This window comes from Echeneis naucrates, chromosome 4, assembly GCF_900963305.1.
Source record: "Echeneis naucrates chromosome 4, fEcheNa1.1, whole genome shotgun sequence".
NCBI lineage: Eukaryota > Metazoa > Chordata > Actinopteri > Carangiformes > Echeneidae > Echeneis > Echeneis naucrates.
In genome coordinates, this window is record NC_042514.1 from 7068230 (window position 1) to 7088740 (window position 20511).

Sequence of the window (20511 nt, forward strand, 5' to 3'; positions counted from 1 at the left end):
ATCCATTTTTTTAAGCTGGTTACAATGACAAGATATTTAGATCAACACATCAATTACATGTGTGCATTTAATACAATCTTTTCTTTGAATTGCTCTTTGACAGGAAACAAATGCAATGTGGATATCGACGAGTGTTCCTCAAATCCATGTATGAGCAGCGGAATCTGTGTGGACAAACTCAATGGGTTCCACTGTGTGTGCCCACCCAATACGCATGGTCCCCTGTGCCTCTCGGGGACAGACCACTGTGCTGCTCAGCCTTGTGTGAATGGAGAATGTATTGAACAGCAACATGAGTACGTTGACCTAATACTGCTGTTCTTACCTCTAGGTTTTATGTTTGGAGAGCCTTTTCTTACCAAATCCAGCCCTTTAATAATAAAGTGGCAACTGAAACTGACCCCTAAGGTCACTTACTTTACCTTGGGACAAGTAATTTCACCCATTTAGTTTTATTTTAATAGTCTTTTTGTTTATTTAGATAATAAGGTTATGTTGCAGCCATAATTATACTTTCAGCCTGCCTTGCTGTTGCCCCTGCTCAAAAACTGCACAACTGCGATCACATAGTAATCGTAATAGTAATCCAAGTATTAGCCTCTTTTTAACAGAACTGCTGGAACGGATGCTGGAGATGGCTGTTATTATGCTGTTGATTTCACTTGTTTAACTTGTGCTTTCCTTTCCTATGTGTAAAGATACCGCTGTGAGTGTGAACCTGGCTGGGAGGGACAGCATTGCGATCAGGAAAAGAATGAGTGCCAACTCAGCCCGTGCCAAAATGGGGGCACTTGTTGGGATCAACATAATGGTTACACTTGTATGTGCCAACCAGGATTCAATGGTAATAACACTCATACTAATTGTTTTGTTTTGGAATAGAGTATTTTGTAATTTGTTTTTGACCAATCAATAAAAGACAGGGCACTGAATAATGCTCTCTCATTAGGTGTGAACTGTGAGAAGAACATGGATGAATGTGCATCTAGACCCTGTCTGAACCATGGCCTTTGTGTAGATGGAGTCAACCGTTACACCTGCCAGTGTAGTCCACCATTCACGGGTTAGTAATGCCACTTTTCCATTTGCAAAAGCAGTACTGCCAGCTGGAATGTCATTTCAGCAATGATGTTCATTCACTGTTATTGCAATTTTATTCAATCCCGCAAAATAGGTAAACACTGTGAGGTCGAACAGGTTCCCTGTGCCTCTCATCCATGTGAGAGAGGTGGAGTGTGCCATCCAACAGCAGACTACACCTCTTACACCTGTCGGTGTCCAACTGGTTGGCAAGGTATGTATGTTTTTATTAGCTACTGTTGGCTGTTAGCTTGTGTGTCTAGTTGGCAATGACAACTGCTAATTCTTGCTGCTAAACTGATCCTGCACTAACAATTATCCACAATTGCATAGGTCAGCGTTGCAGTGAAGATGTGAATGAATGCAAAAATAATCCATGCAAAAATGGTGGCCATTGCATGAACAGCCCCGGCAGCTACACATGTAACTGTGCATCTGGGTACAGTGGACACAACTGTCAGACAGACATTGATGACTGCTCTCCTCGTGAGTTCCTCTGACAACAGTCACAGCAGACAGAAGCAACAGAGTGTCCCAAGATGTTGAGTTATACATGGGAAGTCTGCATATGTTGTAAAATTATTTTCACCCAATTTACCCTGTAGATCCATGCCTAAATGGGGGCACTTGTGTGGATGGTGTTGGGAGTTTCTCCTGTGCTTGCCACCCGGGTTTTGAAGGAGTGCGCTGTGAGACTCAGATAGATGAGTGCGCTAGCCGACCCTGCAAGAACGGTGCCATCTGCTTGGATTACGTCAACAGCTTTGTGTGCAAGTGCCGACCAGGCTTTAATGGACTCCTCTGTGAACACAACATCCCTGAATGTACTGAAAGGTGAGCCATTCATTCAATTCCATAGGATAAATATTGTGTGAATATGTCTAATTTGTTCATTCATCCTTGATGATAAATGCCTGAGTAAATTAGATCTTGGTGGTCAAACGCCACTGCAACCATCTGCTAATTATGACACAATTAATGTCTAATAGAATAAATGGATGAAATTATTGCAAAAATACATTTGCTAATCATTAAACACTGTAATTTAGGAAGGGAGTTGATGTGCATATTCACTGCAGCTTGGCTGTGTGAAGGCAATTTTAGGTAAGCACTTTTTGTTCTTCCCTCCAGCTCTTGCCTAAATAATGGGACGTGCATTGATGACATCAACACTTTCTCTTGCAACTGCCGTCCTGGTTTTCGCGGGCCATTCTGTGAGCATGAGTACAATGAGTGCAACTCAGAGCCCTGTAAGAATGGAGGAACCTGTATTGACGGTCTGGGCACCTATCGCTGCAATTGCCCCATAGGATACAGTGGCCAAAATTGCCAGGTAATTTGTCGATATAGAATTCTTGTTGATTTTATGATCATCATAAGAAAAAAGGTTCCAATGCTGACTGTAAGCTGCTAAATGACTGTTTTGTAAATTAAGGGTGGTTAAAGGGGTGACTGGTAGTCTGGGCAGATGTAACTGTTTTTATAGATCCATTGAGCCTAGTTACTACACATGATGTGACTTTACTCTGTTCTGTGGGTTACATTTATTCAACTGAAAATGTCTCATTCAAGAAGGTTGTCAATTCTGTCTCTCTCACACCTGAAGCCAACTTTTTACATTTTTATTTCCCGATAGAACTTTGCAAATCTGTGCAGCCAGGTGCAATGCCAAAATGGAGGCTCTTGCTCTCAGACAACAACCTCTTGGACATGCCACTGTGATGAGGGATGGACAGGACTGTACTGTGATGTCCCTGGCTTGTCCTGCCAGGATTATGCTGCCACAAAAGGTGAAGCCTGAATAGAATAGCTTATTCCAGACTGAGAAGGGGCAGGAAAAGAACTATACCTAGGGTGACAGTAAAGTCTTGCAAGACAAAAACAAAGTCAACTCAGCTAGCTAACCAAATATGCCATTTAAATGTTGTTCATTGAGCGGTGACCTGATGGTTCTCATACCATTTAGACTTTGTCCTAACCACAGTGGCTCAGTTTCCAAGGCTTGTGCTGGTTGCCATCCTCTCACACTTTCTCCGTGACTTTCATGTTACTCATTCATTGTGTCTATCACAATAAAGACAACAAAATGGCCAAAAAGTTAAAAAAAAAAAAAAAAAAACGATGAAATGTTGTTCATTGCTGCCTGAAAGAAATTTGGTTGGTTTCAACTTTTCATGAGAAAAAATAGGCAGAAATTGTATCAGTAAGTTCACTTGTCTTCTTTCCTAAATTATTGCAGGTGTGGATGTGGACTATTTGTGTAAGAATGCTGGGAGGTGTCTAAATGTGGGGAATTCCCATAAATGTCAGTGCCAGCCAGGATACATGGGCAGCTACTGTGAAGAGATGGTTGATGAGTGTCAGTCAAACCCTTGTCGCAATGGAGCTACATGCAAGGACTATCAGGGCACATATGAGTGTACAGTAAGTAAATTCTTAACTTCTTTTGTAATAATACAGATTTTATTATAAGCAAACTAAAAAAAGGACACTTTGAGCTAACCTTTGTTCTTTTCCTTATTGCTTCAGTGTAAACCAGGCTACCAGGGGGTGAACTGTGAGTATGATGTTGATGAATGCCACTCCAAGCCCTGCCTCCATGGAGGAACCTGTATCAACCTCATAAACCGCTTCACCTGTATCTGCCCAACTGGAACCCATGGTAAGACTCTAAATAACATATTTAAATGAAAACAACCATTTTGACTTTGCCAGTGGAAACTAAATATTGTATTCCTGGAGTGATTTATGTTAGAGTTAGTTTGCTATTGTACTTCCTAGAGCTACATGTTTTCTGCTCTCTGTTTTGTAGGGCTTCAGTGTGAAATAAACGTGGATGACTGTGCACCCAAACCTGGCTCCTGGGAGCCACGCTGTCGCAATGGAGGACAGTGTGTGGACGGTGTGGGCCGTTTCACTTGCTCCTGTCCTCCAGGATTTGTTGGAGAATACTGTGAGGGAGATCTCAATGAATGCCTGTCTGGGCCGTGCCACGCTCCTGGCAGCCTTGACTGTGTACAACTGGACAACAGCTACTGGTGTCGCTGTCGCCTCGGATACACGGGTTTGTAAAATTGAACTGGTTGCAGGGACAACACATCAACATCTAGTATTTTTCTGTGTCATAAATTCCGCAATAGTGTTTTTATGTAAATGTTTCAATACTGTAAATGTCTGTGGTAATGAATTATTTCACTTTCTAGTAGTTACTACTAGTTGTTTTTCTTCCTGTGTAACATTCTCTTTTGCTTGTGTCGTTTATGCAGGTCGCAATTGTGAGTCCATGATGGATCTGTGTCTCTCTAAGCCATGTCACAACGGTGGCAGCTGCTCCATGAACACGAGCTCACTACATGGCTACATCTGCTCCTGTGCTCCTGTAAGTTCCTTTCATATTGGCCTTTTTTAGCATTATAGGATAACATGTTTCATTCACTTCTCCACTTTTATGCTTTACAGCAGACTTTTTACAAACAGGCTTTATTAGCATTTAGTTTTCATGAACTCTACACAAAGTACTACACAAAGATCACCCTGTTTACCAGATGCAACTGAGAGTGAGTGAGAAAAACAATACCAGTGACAATCCTACACTTTGATGATAAAATAGTTCATTTTATCTGAGCTTCCATTTGCAAGTGATATTTCCCTGTGTCTAATGACTATTCAATATTCCTCCAACTTGATAATGAAGCAGAAAATGTTACGTGTGTCATTTTGATTTTGGAGTTTCAAAAAGCTCATTGATAATCATTTACGATTATAAAAGAAGGCAGGTGGCCAACATTGTTACCTCTGTGTTTTCTTTTTTTGGTTCTCCTGCTAAAACAAATCTTTTCACTCAGTTTTCTTTTCACTAACCTCTTGCTCCCTGTCTTGCTCTAATGCTTGCTTCAGAGGGCCACACCATGGCTCAGGTATAGTAGAAAAGTAGCAGATTCGTAAACCTAGACGTGTATTAGTTACAGTAATATGTATTTATTGAGTCCCTTTACAGCTGTGTAGAATAACATCCAAACTGACCCCATTGTTGTCACACTTTAACAACCTTTCATGTTTTACAGGGCTTCACTGGGTACAATTGTGAAATAGAAGTTGGAGGCTACTGTGCAAAGCTACATTGTCAGAATGGTGGGCGCTGCCTGCAATCACAAAGTGGCCACCTTTACTGCCATTGCCAGCCAGGCTTCACTGGGCAACAATGTGAGAATGAACAGAGGTGCTCAAGAGCCTGCCAAAATGGAGGAACTTGTATCAAAGACCCACTCATGAACATGAACCAGTACACATGCGCCTGTACCATGCACTTTACGGGACGATACTGCGAAACCAAAGTAATCCCACGACACACTCCAACCTGCCCCTATCAACATTGCTCACGACAGGCAGGGGACAAAGTGTGTGATGATCAGTGTAACAACTATAAATGCCAGTGGGATGGAGGAGACTGCTCACTGAACTGGAATCAGCCTTGGATTAATTGTACTGCCAGTGTTCCTTGCTGGGATCTCTTTAAGAATGGACAGTGTGACAAGGAGTGTGACAACCCTGGATGCCTCTTTGACAGCTTTGAGTGCCAAGAGAGCCCACAGAGCACCTGCAAGTATGTGACCGTTCTCTTAATCAATTTTTTTTCTTGCAAAAATCAAAAACATTTTAAGGCTTAATCAACACTTATTTCCTTTGTACTTTGCATTTACAGATATGACAAGTACTGTGCAGACCACTATCATAACGGCATCTGTGACCAGAGCTGCTACACAGAGGCTTGTGGCTGGGATGGCCTGGATTGTTCTGCTGACATTCCAGCCAAAGTGGCAGTTGGCACGCTGGTTATTGTGGTCCGGCTTCAACCTGAAGAACTGCTTGGAGATTTAACTGGTTTTTTGCGCTCCCTGGGAGCCCTGCTGCGCACCAACCTGCATGTGATGCGGGATGAAAACAATAGGTTGATGGTGTACCCCTACTGTGGTGAGGATGAGCAGGAGGGACAATGTGTACAAAGGAGCAGGAGCAAGAGGGAGCTGGAGAAGGAGGTTATTGGGTAAGGACAGTTATTGATAAGATAGTCAGATAATCCATCCTCTATATATGTAAAACTCAGTATTTTGAGAATAATCCCAAATTAACTGCATGTCATAATGCTTCTGCACTGGCAAGGAATGGGGAGCGTAATGTTAGGAATTATAGCAAGTTTGCTGCAGATGTCCAGTCCACGATGAACCAGCAATCAAAGGTCAATGTCACTGTGACCCCAAAGAACTTGCAACACAAACTCTAAATTTTTTGATCCCAATTTAGACAAATTTATAAGAGAAAGTGTTGAAGTGATTTTAAGTCTGAATGGTTAAAGGTCAATTTCACTGTGATACTGCTGGTCATTATTAAAAACTGTAACTTAGGACCATGTCCTGTAACTTAGCTGGGAGAAGGCATGCAACCACGAGGCAATAGTTCTTGTTCGCTCATGTTCTATTACCACATTTGTCTGCAGGTCAAGGGTGCACCTACAAATCGACAACCGTGAATGCTCCCTGAGCACCGCAGAATGTTTCTCCAACACTAAAGAGGCAGCGTCCTACATTGCAGCAGCACACATTAAGGCAGAACTGCCTTACCCTCTAGTGTCTATTCGCAGTAAGTATGCCTGTCATTCAGCAGTTAATGGCACTTGACTACTGTGAAATTAAGTCAGGTGAAAATGAAACCTTTGTCCTTGTTTCCTTCAGGTGATCCACCACAACCAGATAAAATAAATTATCTGATGTACCTGATCGGAGTGGCAGTGGTTATTGTTCTGTTAATCCTGGTGCTGGGGATGCTGGCCGCTAAACGGAAGCACAAACACGGTGTCCTGTGGCTTCCTGATGGCTTCTTGACCAATAAAAATGACAAGAGGAGAGAGCCCGTAGGACAAGATGACTTTGACATGAAGTGAGTTGATATACAGAAGAGCAGCTTGTTGAAAATTGATTTATGGTAACATTTTCTGAATACTATAGCAAAAAGTAGGATCAGTAGAAGAAGACTGGTTGTACTTGCCAGCTCCTAATGATAAACGAAAAAGAGAATATTTGGGACATGGCATATCTTTTAATAAATTAAAATAGAAACGTTCATGTCACTTACAGTTTTGCGTATTTTTCTGTCCTATCAGAAATTTCAAGACCCCTGATGGAGCCATGATTGATGGAGGTCAGAGTCAGAGATGGCTGGACGAAGAGGTCCCATCCAAGAAACCAAGAGTAAGTGAATTGAAAAAAGAAAATTAATGGACTAAACAAAGCTGATGCATTGGAGCTGTGAAAATTAAAAATTATCAGTTAAAATCTTTGTTTGACGTGTCCTTTGATGCAAGTTCTGCTGTTGTTGTTCTTTTTTTTTTTTTTTCTAGACTGAGGACAAACCCTTACTGCCCATTGCTATGGATGGAGGCATTGACCGAAGGGAGTGGACCATACAACACCGCAAGGCTGCTGACATCACGCTCACTCCCCCACAGGCCGACCTAGATACTAACTGCCTGGATGTTAATGTCAAGGGACCTGGTGAGAATACTGCCAAGTTTTCACATCTGATTCCTTTTCAATCATTTCTGTAATGACAATATTATCTTATCTCCTCTCAGACGGCTTCACCCCACTGATGTTGGCATCGCTGCGCAATGGTGGAGGCCAAGACTGCAGCCTGCATGGAGAAGAGGAGGAGGAGAGTGGAGGAGATGAACCAGGCCCAAGTGTTATTTCAGACTTAATTGCTCAGGGAGCTTCACTGATGGCCCAGACGGACCGCACAGGAGAAACGGCACTCCACCTGGCTGCACGCTATGCCAGAGCTGACGCTGCTAAAAGACTGCTGGACGCGGGAGCTGATCCCAATGCCCACGACAACATGGGAAGAACGCCTCTGCATGCAGCAGTAGCAGCTGATGCCCAGGGTGTCTTCCAGGTGAGTAGTTCGTAGTAGTATTTTACTCGGGTAGAATCAAAATGCCATTATATACCTGCCTGCATTCTTTTACATGAACCACTCACATCAGATGAGATGATTGTCTGATCTTGTATTTGCCTTATAAACTTAAATTAAACTCTGAAATCTACTTTGCGTCATTATTTATAATCTGCTCTGTGTCTCTGTGTTCTCCTAGATTTTGATCCGTAATCGTGCAACAGAACTGGACGCACGGATGAATGATGGCACTACTCCCCTGATCCTGGCAGCCAGGCTAGCTGTGGAGGGCATGGTGGAGGAGCTGATTCACTGCCATGCTGACATCAATGCTGTAGATGACCACGGTGAGGAAACAATATTTGATAGATCAACGTCTTTAGTCAAATGTTTTTCTTTTATTGTGGATGACTGGTCCACATTTCAGCCTGTAATGCATGAATCCAGTCATTTCTTACTCTTTAACATGGAAGTCCTGCCTTGTCTTTTCTCACTGCGTTATGGTTTCAGGCAAATCCGCTCTACACTGGGCAGCTGCAGTCAATAATGTGGAGGCCACTCTTGTGCTTTTGAAGAATGGAGCCAACCGTGACATGCAGGACAATAAGGTTTGTTCCTGCGTTTTCTTTTATTCTGTTTCACATGTCAATTACTAGTTTGTGTACTGATTATAAATACTCCTAGTAGGCTTCAAAAGCTCCTCTGAAACAAAACTGAAGTAAAACTGATTCAATGTTTTCTCATACATTAATATATTTGTACATGGTCATTTTCCTTCAGGAGGAGACACCACTCTTTCTGGCAGCCAGAGAAGGCAGCTTCGAGGCAGCTCAGGTTCTCCTTGACCACTACTCAAACCGTGACATCACTGATCACCTGGATCGGCTGCCCCGCGACACTGCTCAAGAACGTATGCATCACGACATTGTCCGCCTGCTGGACCAGTACAATTTGGTCCACAGTCCACACAACGGACCCAACCACATGGGTGGAGGAGGTAACTCTGTCATGTGTGGAGCCAATGGAGCCGGTTTCATTGGCATGCGCCCTGGACCACAGGGGAAGAAGAGCAGGAGAGGCGGAGGTGGGGCAAAGGTGGGCAGCGTTGGTGGGGGAGCTAAGGAGCTAAAAGACATGAAGGCGAAGAGAAGAAAGAAGCCTGCTGGAGGTGAGGCTCCAGGGGTGGCTGCTGCAGTGGGTGGAGCTGGTGCCACAGGAGGGAGTGCAAATGGCGTCAAGGCAGCGGGACTCCCAGAGAGCTCTGTCACCATGTCACCTGTTGACTCCCTGGAATCACCACACTCATACACAGGCGACGTGTCCAGCACCGTCTCCACAACAGCAAACTCCCCTCCCCTCCTAAGTAGCCCCACCTCCAGGCCAATGCTGCCTCCCGTCAGCCATATGCTGGGACAGCAGCAGGGCTGGGTGGGCATGACCAAGCGTGGCTACAGCAGCCACATGTTCGGCCTCGTACCACACCAGATGGGGGGATCTCATCCTGGCATGGGCCAACATCACGGCCAGGGTCCCATGCTGACCCCCATGAACGTCACCATGACTAGAGAGCAGCTGCCCCCCATTGTCACGTTCCAGATGATGACTCCTGGAGGAAGCCAGGCCATGCTGAAGCAGCCACAGCCAGGACAAGTACAGGTCACCCAGTCCCAGGGGCAGAGCCAGAGTCAGGGTCACCCCCAACAGGCAGCAGGCCACCTCCACTGCACCCAAGGCATGATATACCAGATGCCTGAGCAGATGAGCATGACGCACGGGCTCTCCCACACCCTGCAGCACCCGCACACTGTCGGGCATGGAGGGCACGGAGGAATCGACGGCCAGTCACGACCGCTGCCCTCCTACGCGCCCATGCAGAGTCCTGTGGATAAATACCCCACGCCCCCCTCCCAGCACAGTTACGCCACTGCCGGCTCAGAGGGCACCACTCCTGGCCACTCTGTCCACCCACCCAGCGAGCACCCGTATCTCACCCCCTCACCAGAATCCCCAGACCCTTGGTCATCCTCTTCACCACACTCCAACTCAGACTGGTCTGATGTAACCACCAGCCCCACCCCACTAGGGAACCCCCACCACGCACCTCCGTCATCACACCACACACACATTCCAGATCAGGTGCAGCCACAGCCACAGTCGCAACAGATGCAGCAGCCCTCTCAACAATCTCAGCTTGGAAACATGCAGGTGTTTGCGTAGGGTGTCTGGAGGAAAGCATGAAAAGACTGACTTTGGGGTTTTGTTTAGTTAAAATAACAACAAATAATAACTCATCCAATGCTTTTCTCACCTCTTTTGTTAATTCTCTAAATATGTTCTTCATTGTTATTATCAATCACTGACTATTATCTGCTAGGTATTAAAAGTCCTGTTACCAAGAGACAGCATTTCTTTACTGTAGTCCTTTTAATCCCAGCCGACCATCTCTCTTCTGGCTGAGTCAGAAACTTTATGCAAAAACAAACATTTTGTCACGCTCATTGTTACTGTTGTGCCACCAAGTTGGTTTGTTGTATGATGAAATGTACATAGACGTATAGCACATTCTGCTTGTTGTTACTGAGTTTAATTTGGCAAAGATGTTTTGACTTTTTAAGATGTCTGTTTTTGTTTTTTTATATGAATACTGTTGGCACTTCTTAAATGATTCTGAATGTTACAGAGGTGCATGTTCTTAACTGTAAACTGCCTCTTCTTAAAAAATTATTAATACCTAAATCATTTAACACTTTTGCCTTTTGCTTAACTACAATCAGTGTAGTTTTTAATTTGTCATGATTCATAAACCAAGTCAGGAGGCAATTTCATGTTGTTTTGTTTGTTTCTTTGTCTTCCTTCTTATAGTTGATGTTGAGCATAATGTTGTGCGACTGCTCTGTAAACAGACAATCATTCACTGTTTTACTTTTTTAAACTTCTTAAAAAAGGAACATCATTTGTCTCTGATATGTTTTTTTTCCTTTTTTCTTTACTCTGCCAAAAAAAATCTACATCTAGTCCAAATTTCAATGTACATCTAATGAGTTATTGTCCTTGTATGCAAAATATTGCGCAATTGTTTAGCAGCGAAACACTCAGCACACACATCCTGTAACAAGAAGTGTTGCCTTTGTTTTCATCTACTACTGTATATGTCTGAGCATACAAACCAAATTATTCATGCTTCATCAATGTTCTCAGTGTCTTCCTTTTATTTTACTGTCCTTGTACTTACGATGTGCCTGCAGTTCCAACAAGAATTGTACATGTCAGTTCCCATACATATGCAACGCTCTTTGTCTATGTTCTGTATATAAAATATTTGTTTTTTTTACTCTTCTCTGTTAACCAAATAGCCTATAATACACATGCTATATGAAGTAGTTGTCCAAAGTTTTTATATCAGATAGACTAAAAGTGATAAACCTTTGAAAAAAAGAACCAAATGATCAACCAAATGTGCTTTCTGAAATAAAGCCCAGATCTTCATAGATCAACGCTCATGTGTGTTATTTATTTTTTTAAGTATTTATGTCGACTGCCAGTGTCAGTCAGTTTTAGTGGTTTCACACTAAGAACTTTATCAAGTGCTGTTGATTCACATGCTCACTCCTTAAAGAGTGTTTAATTCAGTAGATTGTATCGCATCAGTGTTGCAGAGAAGCATCTCCATATTTAATATTTTTAATACAACAGAGAATTGTGAATTCAGTGGACAGTTGTGGAGTGTATTTTATTGAAAACATGTTCCTATGAATACATTGAATGCATCTGAAATTACCTTGAGCAGCAGTATAGTTCAATGGTTGGTAAATGGGCTGTTTGTATCATTATTGAGTTTCTGTCAGAGACAGCTGTTCAGATACTGACGATAATGGCTGAAAATATTACCATTACAAACCCCCCCCCCTCGATCTCTGATCCTCATCTGGCCTTTCATTGTGTTTTTAACAGCTAATTTTGACTGCACGTGACAACAAACGTCTTCACTCTGGAATCCTGAAATATCATTCAATATTTAAAACTTTTCACTGAATTGAATGAAAATTTATGTTAAATACAAAGTTTCTATTGAAAGGTTCAGCATATCTCTGAGAATCACAGGAAACTAAACTAAACAAAACCCCCCCAAACAGCCCTTCATCAGACCGGAGACCTGCAGTCCTGATCCGGACCAGCAGGGGGCGCTGAGTCCGGCGGGAGTCCCGGAGCAGCACCGGGGAGGAAGAAGTCTGTACACGGAAGTGGCTCCGGGCTGTTCTGTATGAGATCGACCCCCTCTGGACTTTCTCCCCCTCTCTCTCTATCAGGAAGCTGTTTTTTGCTTGGTTTGTGGTTTTCTGTCGTCGGTCCTTCAGGCCGTGATGGTGGCCGCCGTGTGCGAGCTGAGCCGGGGCAGATAATGAGCAGGTGTCCGCTGTCGGTGGATCCAGATCCAGCACACGGGCCGATGGACGCCAGGAGCTGAAGTGACAGCTCAGTACCTGGTCCGAGTCCGAGTCCGAGTCCGGGACCTGGACAGGCTTTTATTCTGTGCCGAGACTTTAATCTGGGTCTGTCCGGTCCGCGTTCACGGCATCAGAGACAACAAGGAGGTAAATGTGAGTAAATCTTCTCCCAGCGCTCATTGAGCTTCATGTATTTACCTTCAGATCCCTAAATACCCCCCCTCCTCCTCCAGCCTCCCACCGACCTGTGGCCATGGCCTCGTCCCGGCTGAAGTACCTGTCCCTGGGCGTGCTGGTGTTCCAGACCACCTCCCTGGTCCTCACCATGCGGTACTCCCGGACCCTGCAGGCCGACGGGCCCCGGTATCTGGCCTCCTCAGCGGTGGTGGTGGCCGAGGTCATGAAGATCCTCACCTGTGTGATGCTGGTCTTCAAGGAGCACAGTGAGCGCAAACAACAAACCCCAACCCTCTATGAAACAGAAACAACGTGTTTGATTGTTTGTGTGTTAAAAAGCAGCAGTCTAACACGATGAAAAATTAATTATCATCGATTTAAACTGGAAATAAAAGAAGAACTTCAGCTGCTGTCTGTTTGCTCCGTCAGTGATTCATAAATAATCAAAATATTAGTTAAATTTTTTGTTAATAAACAAACTGACATAACTCACACAAATATTAATGAAAGAAGCACAAGTGTTAACACACTGATAACATGAAATACTAAAAGCAAGGCTGAATATATATTAATTTTTTTTTTTTTACAGTAATGAGTCAATATTTTTGCGTTTGTAAATAAAAGTTAGTTCCCTCATTGAATGTCTAAGTTTTGTTTTAGATGGTGAATGTTGTCGAAGTATGAGATGCAGGACTGGAATAAAATGGAAGATAAGGCATTTACAGCATTTAGTACTGACACATTCAGCCACTTAGCAATCTGTATCCGGTCTGTCAGGTTGATGCTTTTGCACGGGAATAGAAAAGAATTTGTGAATTTCAAAAGAAATCAGTCCTATGAATGAAATTTGATGATGAAGAAAACATGTTTACTTAAGTTTTTTTTTTTTTTTTTTTTTTTTAAATCAGATAATGAAATGAATATGCTTCAAGAAACATGCTACTAGATGATCCTTCGTCATTAAAAAACTATTTCTGTGCAATTTGTCTAGAAACATATTTAAGATTTCTTACATCTGGTGATTGGAAATTAGAAATGATGCATGTTGAGCGGTCTGACTCTGACGTTTTCACTCCTCAGGTTACAGCATGAGAGCTCTGAACAGCGTCCTGCGGCAGGAAATTGCCCACAAACCCATGGAAACGCTGAAGCTGGCGATCCCCTCTGGGATCTACACCCTGCAGAACAACCTGCTGTACGTCGCTCTGTCCAACCTGGACGCAGCCACCTACCAGGTACGGCAGAGGCCGCGTGGCAGAAAATGAGTTAAAGACGCACAGGAGCTCTCTGAGCGTTTCAGCAGTCAGCACCTCATTCTTTTGTGTCCTTCAGGTGACGTACCAGCTGAAGATCCTGACCACGGCTCTGTTCTCCGTGTCCATGCTGGGCCGCAGGCTGGGCGTCTACCAGTGGCTCTCTCTGTTGATTCTCATGGCTGGAGTGGCTCTTGTGCAGGTAACCGTCAGGTCTCTGAAATGGTTTGTTTTTTCCAGAATGTGAACTACTGAAAGACTTCAAATCAGAATTCAGAAATACAGGAAGAAGGAAACTTAAATCAACGAGTTTTCTCTGATCATGGACACATTTCCAGCCTGGTTTACTGAGTGCTCGGTCTGTCTGGAGAGTCTACACATTCAGCTATTTGACAAGCGGATCGGGTTTGGCAGGTGCTGTTGTCATATTGGAAAGAAAAAGAAACTGAGAAAGTGAGAAAGTGAATTAGTCCATACCCCCTTATCTGAATTACACGTGCCCTGATGGAGACAGTGGGTTTACTGAAGTCGTTGTCAGGTAAACCCCTTCATAACGATACCTGAGCCGCCAAATGTTAGCAATAAAAATCTGAGATGTTTCAGAAATCTCAAATTCCTGCTTGTGGACAGAAAAAGAAAAGCAGCTCCTAATCACAGCCGGACTTACCTGGTTAGAAAAACAAAACAATAATATAAGCCGGAACAAGAACGCTGAATAAATATTTACCACCAGTGGCCACATGGGACGCTCTGATGATGGTTAGGGTTTGACGGTTGTGAAATCACCTCCACCTCCACCTCCTCCTTAGCAAAACAAAGAAAATTCCACACCGGAACTGATTTCAATGCTGACTGAGCCTTAACACAGACAAACAATGGCGGCGAGGAGGAGGACACGGAGCTCCACCCTCATAAACCTCCAGGATCTTCAATCTTCAAACATTCACTTCCTAACTGCTCTCAGTGTGATCAGGTCGAGTGCACAAATGGGACAATGTCATATGTGGGACACGTCCCCAAGCCTCCAACAAGAAATTGTCACATTTAATATGATATGAGCACACAGCAACAGTTTTGCTGTTTGCAAACATCGACATGCACACGGCTTTAAAGAGAGCTCATTTCCCATTAATACAGCGTCTCATTTTCACTTTTCCTCTTTGATGCTTGGGGCATGTTCTCACCCATCCGGGGCTGTTACAGCTCCTTGTCACTTCCACGTGGGGCGGAGGTGTGTGTGGCTCAGGAGCTGACAGGGTTTCTTAGCTGTTCCTGGGAAAAGGAGCACAGATGTTGTACCTGGGTACTAATAACGCTTTGGGAATCGTTCCCTTCAATTCCGCTCCTCCTTCCTGCTGAAACTGTCAGCTGATATTACACATCCATCACAACTGCCTGTCTCTGCTCCATGTGAACTACCACAATGTCTGGTTGGTCAGGCAGCAGCTGCTGGTCAGTCGTCCCATTGATATATATGTTTCATCCAAATGAACAATTGCTACGATACATTTCTCACTCTGCACAACCAGAGATCAGCATTTTTCTTTTTTGGCATTAATACCCATTTTCCTGCTTACTGCAGCACACCATGCTGAAACACTGCAGGATTTTTACAACTAGACAAACCTTTTTGTATGAATTTCAGGGTTCCAGCGTTACAAAGCTGGAGATAAATCTATAGATAGATCAGAGTATAATATTTAAGATCACATTCTGTTGGTATGATAGTGGTATTTATGCAAGTGAAAGCCTTCCAGCACCTCCAAAACTCACTCTTAGCACTTCATATCTTGTTTGTATGGTCTGCACCTAAACTAAGATCAAAGTGTTGAATAAATTGTTTTTTAACAGCAGGTTTTGTGTTGAACTGTATCTTGGCAAGGTGTCACTTAAATCAGTTGCTGAAACACATACGGTCAATTTTTTTTAAAATTTTTTTTATTTTTACTTTTTTTTTTTCCATTCCCACATTGTGGGAATAAACAATTTCAAGCTGTTTCCTGGTTCAAGAACAAATTTTCAAGCTAAAAAAAAAAGTTAATATCACAGTTGTTTTAGTTTATATGTGTTTTCAGTTTTGCTATCGATTTTCACAGGAAGAAAAATGTAGATGATGATACTCACCTGTGTCTCACCATGTCATGGTAACAATGCACGGAACGTTTGTCACAGATTTTATCAGTCTGTGAAAAGAATTTTTTGTTGTTGTACTTCACCATGATGTCATTTCGAATATATTTTGATGGATTGTGCAGCCGTATTTGAAGATGAAGGGTCATTATAACCACAGTGCTTCTCTTGTGCCTGCAGTGGCCCTCTGAGTCCCCTGCAGCCCCGGAGAAGGAGGTCCTGTCTGCAGGGTCCCAGTTTGTAGGTGTGATGGCGGTTCTGGTGGCGTGCTGCTCCAGCGGCTTTGCAGGTGTCTACTTTGAGAAGATTCTGAAGGAGAGCAAGCAAAGTGTCTGGGTCCGCAACATCCAGCTGGGTCAGTATTTAAACCAGCTGCTGTTTGGACTGTTTAGTCCGGTCAGTTAACCAGGTTTTCTGAAGCGTGTCATGTTATTCAGTGCAGCAATGTGACGATGCAGAGGACAGAACTTTCAAAAATCTCCACAAACATTTCCAGACTTTCAGTAAAGCAGAAGTGAGCCTGTGCGCAGTTTCCTTCCCTCCCTTTGCAGGGAGCCAGCTGGGCTTTTTGCCTCCGATACATTTCTGTAAAGATGAATGTTGCTGGTCCGTTTATTTTTACCCTGGAACGTGTGAGGTGTGTGTGCGGTCTCTTGAGATTCCTGGTGTGAGCTTGGAGCTTTTTCACCAGGGTTAAAAATTCAAGCACAGACGAGTGAGTTTGAGTAGTTGTAAAAAAGGATGCAGCAAAACGGAAAATGAAGGGAATTTAGATTTTGTGCTGAAATAAATAGTTGGATGAAGTTTTTAATAATGCAATTGTTAAAATCATATGACAAGCAAAATTCCACACACTTTTCTTGTTTTATAAGACTGCTAGTTGAATTTTCAACCTTCAACTCTCAGCTCTATGTGCTACTTTTCTGCGTTTCCAGGCATGTTTGGCTTTGTGTTTGGCCTGTTTGGGATGCTGGTCTACGACGGTGAGCGGGTGAAGGAGTCGGGAATGTTCCAGGGTTACAACACAATCACCTGGACTGTTGTGGCTCTGCAGGTAACTCTTCACGATGCGTTTCCCACCAAAACTGTGAAACATATTATGTAGCCTCTGGGGTAATGGACTACTTCACTTGGTGGGTCGGACTCTCTGTCGGCCCGTGCAGGTCATGCCTTTGTCCATCTGTGTCTGTGTGTTTGTTGTTTCTCCAGGCGCTGGGTGGTCTAGTCATAGCAGCGGTCATCAAGTATGCAGACAACATCCTCAAGGGCTTTGCTACATCGCTCTCCATCATCCTGTCAACTCTGATATCCTACTTCTGGCTGCAGGATTTCGACCCCACTGGGTAAAAGGAAATAGCCGCTATCTTTACCTCCATCTCTCCTCTGTGGATTTTTTCATCTGTTTTTCTTTCTCACAATCACAAATTTCTCAGGGTGACAGTTATCTGCTCTTGTTCACAGCGTGTTCTTCCTGGGGGCCGTCTTGGTCATTGTGGCCACTTTTCTGTACGGCTATGAAGGCAAGCAGTCCCCCAACCCCAGCAGGGCTTAGGACACTACGGCAGCAGTAGGAAGTCCCGTTGATGTGCCAAGACGGGGCAGAGAGAAGAGGACGGCGAAGAAAAGAGGGGAAAAGGTCTTTATCATATATTGTCATTGTTAAAGGGAGGAGCCAAGGAGTAGGAGGAAGTGAGGAGGGATGACGTTTGGGAACGGAGGAGAGGAAAAGTGAAAGCAAGCGCAATGCTGCGGTAGCTCTCAAACACCAAAAGTGCCTCAGCTGGGAAGAGTAACCAGTCAGAAAAAAAGAGCAGGCAAAATGAAATTGCATGTTCTTCTTTCTTCCTATAATTACCGCTGACGAGATATTCTCGGCAGGACCAATTGATTGTGTTCACCAAGACCTTGTTACTGCCACTTCAGTCTCACATGTACAATAAGAGAGGTGACTTTCAAGGCCACATTTTTCAGAAGCAGAATGACTTCAGCCCAAACTGTTGGCTCATTCACCTCAGACGTGCAGCATTCACAGCTTTGACCTTATACAATATCGCAACCGTGGTTTAGGCTGCAAATGGTCATTGGTAGCATTGCAGCCATTGGGGGGGGGTCAGTCTTACAGAAGCCTTGAGACTACAGTAGTTGAAGTCACCGCCACTAGTTCTGTTATCTCGATTGTGCTGTTTTGTTCGTCTATTTTTGGAAATGGTTTATGTTGCCAGGCAACATTTAGTCACTGGGCCATCTTTGGTAAAGTATACAGATCACTGGGGTCCAGCTGTAATCTGGTTGTATGAATAAAATACTGCAGGAATGAATTAATCTGACACTTCAGAAATGCTTTTCTAGGCTGTAACATTATTTAAAGATTGAAATTTTTGAAAGGACAGTTCGATTCTGTCGTAATTTTGTGCAACTTGAAATGATGTTAATCGAAGGTGTAAATAATAGCACAATTTCAAATGTAGCCTATAAACAAAATCGTCTGTTAATTTATTAATTCATTAATCAGGCGTAAGTTTTCACGACTCTTCAAAGCCACCAATCATTGACGTCCAATTCCATATGTCCGTATTCTGGTGATTCAAAGTAAAAGTGATCAAAATATCACTAAGTGTGACCCGACTGTCTGGACTGACTGAGGTGCTGATCCTGATTACAGCACACATTACAGGGAGGTGTTATTTCCATAGACAGTAACCATCACCTGTACACTTTAGCAAAGTTTTTCCTTTGGAACTACTTTTTTTTTTTTTTTCTTGGGATAAAGCGGGTATAATTATTAACTTTATTATTTTAATTGTCAACATGTGAATCTTTTATAAAAGAGAAATGTTTCCTTTGATTCCAAACGTGTTATCACGTTGCTGTGTGTCCTTCCTGATGTTTTCTATCACGCAGGCCACACATTCACATTTTATACTGACAAGAATCCACCTCAGTAATAGTTGACAACGCACGTCACATCAGAGCTGCAAATGATAAACTATGAATAAATTCACACTTTGATATATTTGGCATTTCTTTTAATGAGGTTAAAAACACTGCATGCAAAAGCCAGACAGTCTGAAAGAAAGGACTGTAACACAGCAGAGTTTCATGTTCTTCATATTATAACACTGTAAACCACCATCGCCCAGCCGCCTTTAAACAATAACTGCATTAAACGCCAGTCAACCAGCAGAACGAGCCGAGTTGAGCTCCTCAGGACGGGGCCGTATATCGTTCTACCGAGTCCTCAGGCACATCTGTTACTGTAAAAGACACTTGAGGCCCAGATGTACACAGACAACAACTGTGTGACCTCATGGTCAAGTAGAAATTAATTTTTCTTTAACGCTTCACTTTCAATGGGGCAACTTGTGAAAAAGAAAAAGGTCTCCTTTTGTTTCTCCTTATAAAAGCATCAGTCCTCTGAATAAATTCACAGACAGATAAAAGATTGCCTTCTTCGTTTCTACGTGCAGTTAAAAGTGCCGCTCTGGATGTTTCCCTTGATTGTCAGCGTTGGCTCTCAAAAGCTGCTCCCGTGTCGTGGCTACAATAAGCGTGTTAAAATATCCCCTTGTCCATGAGGAGTGTGTTGCAGGGCTCACAATAGCTTGGGCAGAACGGTCCTCCCGGTGATTGTGGCTCCATAGTGGTTCTAGATGAGGTGTTTCTGTGTGTTTGTGAAAGTGAGTGAAGGCTTGTTCGGTTTGCACCAAGAATAATGAGCAGCACGGGTAAAATAACATGGTTACATCCTCCACCTCACGTAATCTCTGTCTCACCTGGAGAAGCTCAGCAGTTTAGGCTGACCTGTTTTACTGGCCCACTGTGCGCTGAGTGAGTACAAACAGATACAAGGCTCATAGACCTGCCTGGAAAATAGGAAGCATCATTTTACTTTCGGATTCAGCTTGGGTGTGAGATGTTCTTCTGTAAGCTGCCCTCTGGTTATTATTTTCAGGTAAAAGTCATCATAAAAACATATTTTTTTTTTTAAAGATCAGAATGGCACAAACGACTGAACTGTGTCAACCAAACAACTAAACTTTCAAGGCCGCTTACTTGGAGCGGGACCTAACAATGTACAGAGTTTCAGCTTCATTTTGGGCGGTTTTTGAAATATCTGTGAGGATTCTGCCTGCCCTCTTTAAAAAAAAAAAAATAATCGAACAGGATTACAAACACATCTGTGGTGCTCGGGACATTTACAAATCAAACTTAAAAATTCACAGAAATGGCAAATAGAATGAGATACTTTCACTCTGAGAGACGGGGCTGTCATACAAAGTGTTTGTTAGTTTTTAGTGCCATGTCTTAAGGGACATGTCCATCTCTCAGATGGCTGGTCAGTTATCATGTTCGGCTCTGGATGAACTGTCGTCATTTTTCATGTAACACCAATCTGTCAAAAACACACATTTTCCAGCAGTTTACAACCAAATACCCAGAAAGTGCACAACATTCATCTACCTCAGCTCTACTACTAA

The 20511-nt window shown here is 43.3% G+C and overlaps 2 protein-coding genes across 3 annotated transcripts in view; both read left to right on the forward strand.

The window, feature by feature from the left end:
* Positions 1 to 11522, forward strand: part of notch2 (notch receptor 2) — a 42095-nt gene extending 30573 nt beyond the window's left edge. The window contains exons 14-35 of the mRNA XM_029499435.1: positions 104 to 296; positions 699 to 844; positions 950 to 1063; positions 1175 to 1294; positions 1414 to 1566; positions 1686 to 1914; positions 2212 to 2413; positions 2717 to 2870; positions 3320 to 3504; positions 3610 to 3742; positions 3893 to 4144; positions 4347 to 4459; positions 5145 to 5683; positions 5783 to 6124; positions 6575 to 6717; positions 6810 to 7014; positions 7238 to 7325; positions 7475 to 7628; positions 7709 to 8028; positions 8228 to 8375; positions 8539 to 8636; positions 8809 to 11522. Of these exons, the coding sequence (XP_029355295.1) occupies positions 104 to 296; positions 699 to 844; positions 950 to 1063; positions 1175 to 1294; positions 1414 to 1566; positions 1686 to 1914; positions 2212 to 2413; positions 2717 to 2870; positions 3320 to 3504; positions 3610 to 3742; positions 3893 to 4144; positions 4347 to 4459; positions 5145 to 5683; positions 5783 to 6124; positions 6575 to 6717; positions 6810 to 7014; positions 7238 to 7325; positions 7475 to 7628; positions 7709 to 8028; positions 8228 to 8375; positions 8539 to 8636; positions 8809 to 10245 (5468 nt within the window). The 3' untranslated portion in view covers positions 10246 to 11522. The remainder of the gene's footprint in view (positions 1 to 103; positions 297 to 698; positions 845 to 949; positions 1064 to 1174; positions 1295 to 1413; positions 1567 to 1685; positions 1915 to 2211; positions 2414 to 2716; positions 2871 to 3319; positions 3505 to 3609; positions 3743 to 3892; positions 4145 to 4346; positions 4460 to 5144; positions 5684 to 5782; positions 6125 to 6574; positions 6718 to 6809; positions 7015 to 7237; positions 7326 to 7474; positions 7629 to 7708; positions 8029 to 8227; positions 8376 to 8538; positions 8637 to 8808) is intronic.
* A 731-nt stretch (positions 11523 to 12253) lies between these two features.
* Positions 12254 to 18878, forward strand: slc35a3a (solute carrier family 35 member A3a). Of its 2 annotated transcripts, none has more exons than XM_029499709.1 (8): positions 12254 to 12626; positions 12707 to 12916; positions 13731 to 13885; positions 13983 to 14105; positions 16214 to 16388; positions 16969 to 17087; positions 17243 to 17376; positions 17495 to 18878. In XM_029499709.1, exons 2-8 carry the CDS (start codon positions 12727 to 12729, stop codon positions 17583 to 17585), a joined length of 987 nt encoding a protein of 328 aa, XP_029355569.1. In that variant the 5' UTR covers positions 12254 to 12626; positions 12707 to 12726; the 3' UTR covers positions 17586 to 18878. The 2 variants fall into 2 exon arrangements, with proteins under 2 accessions (XP_029355569.1, XP_029355570.1); XM_029499710.1 differs by having other exon boundaries at positions 12254 to 12620.
* Positions 18879 to 20511: the final 1633 nt, after the last annotated feature.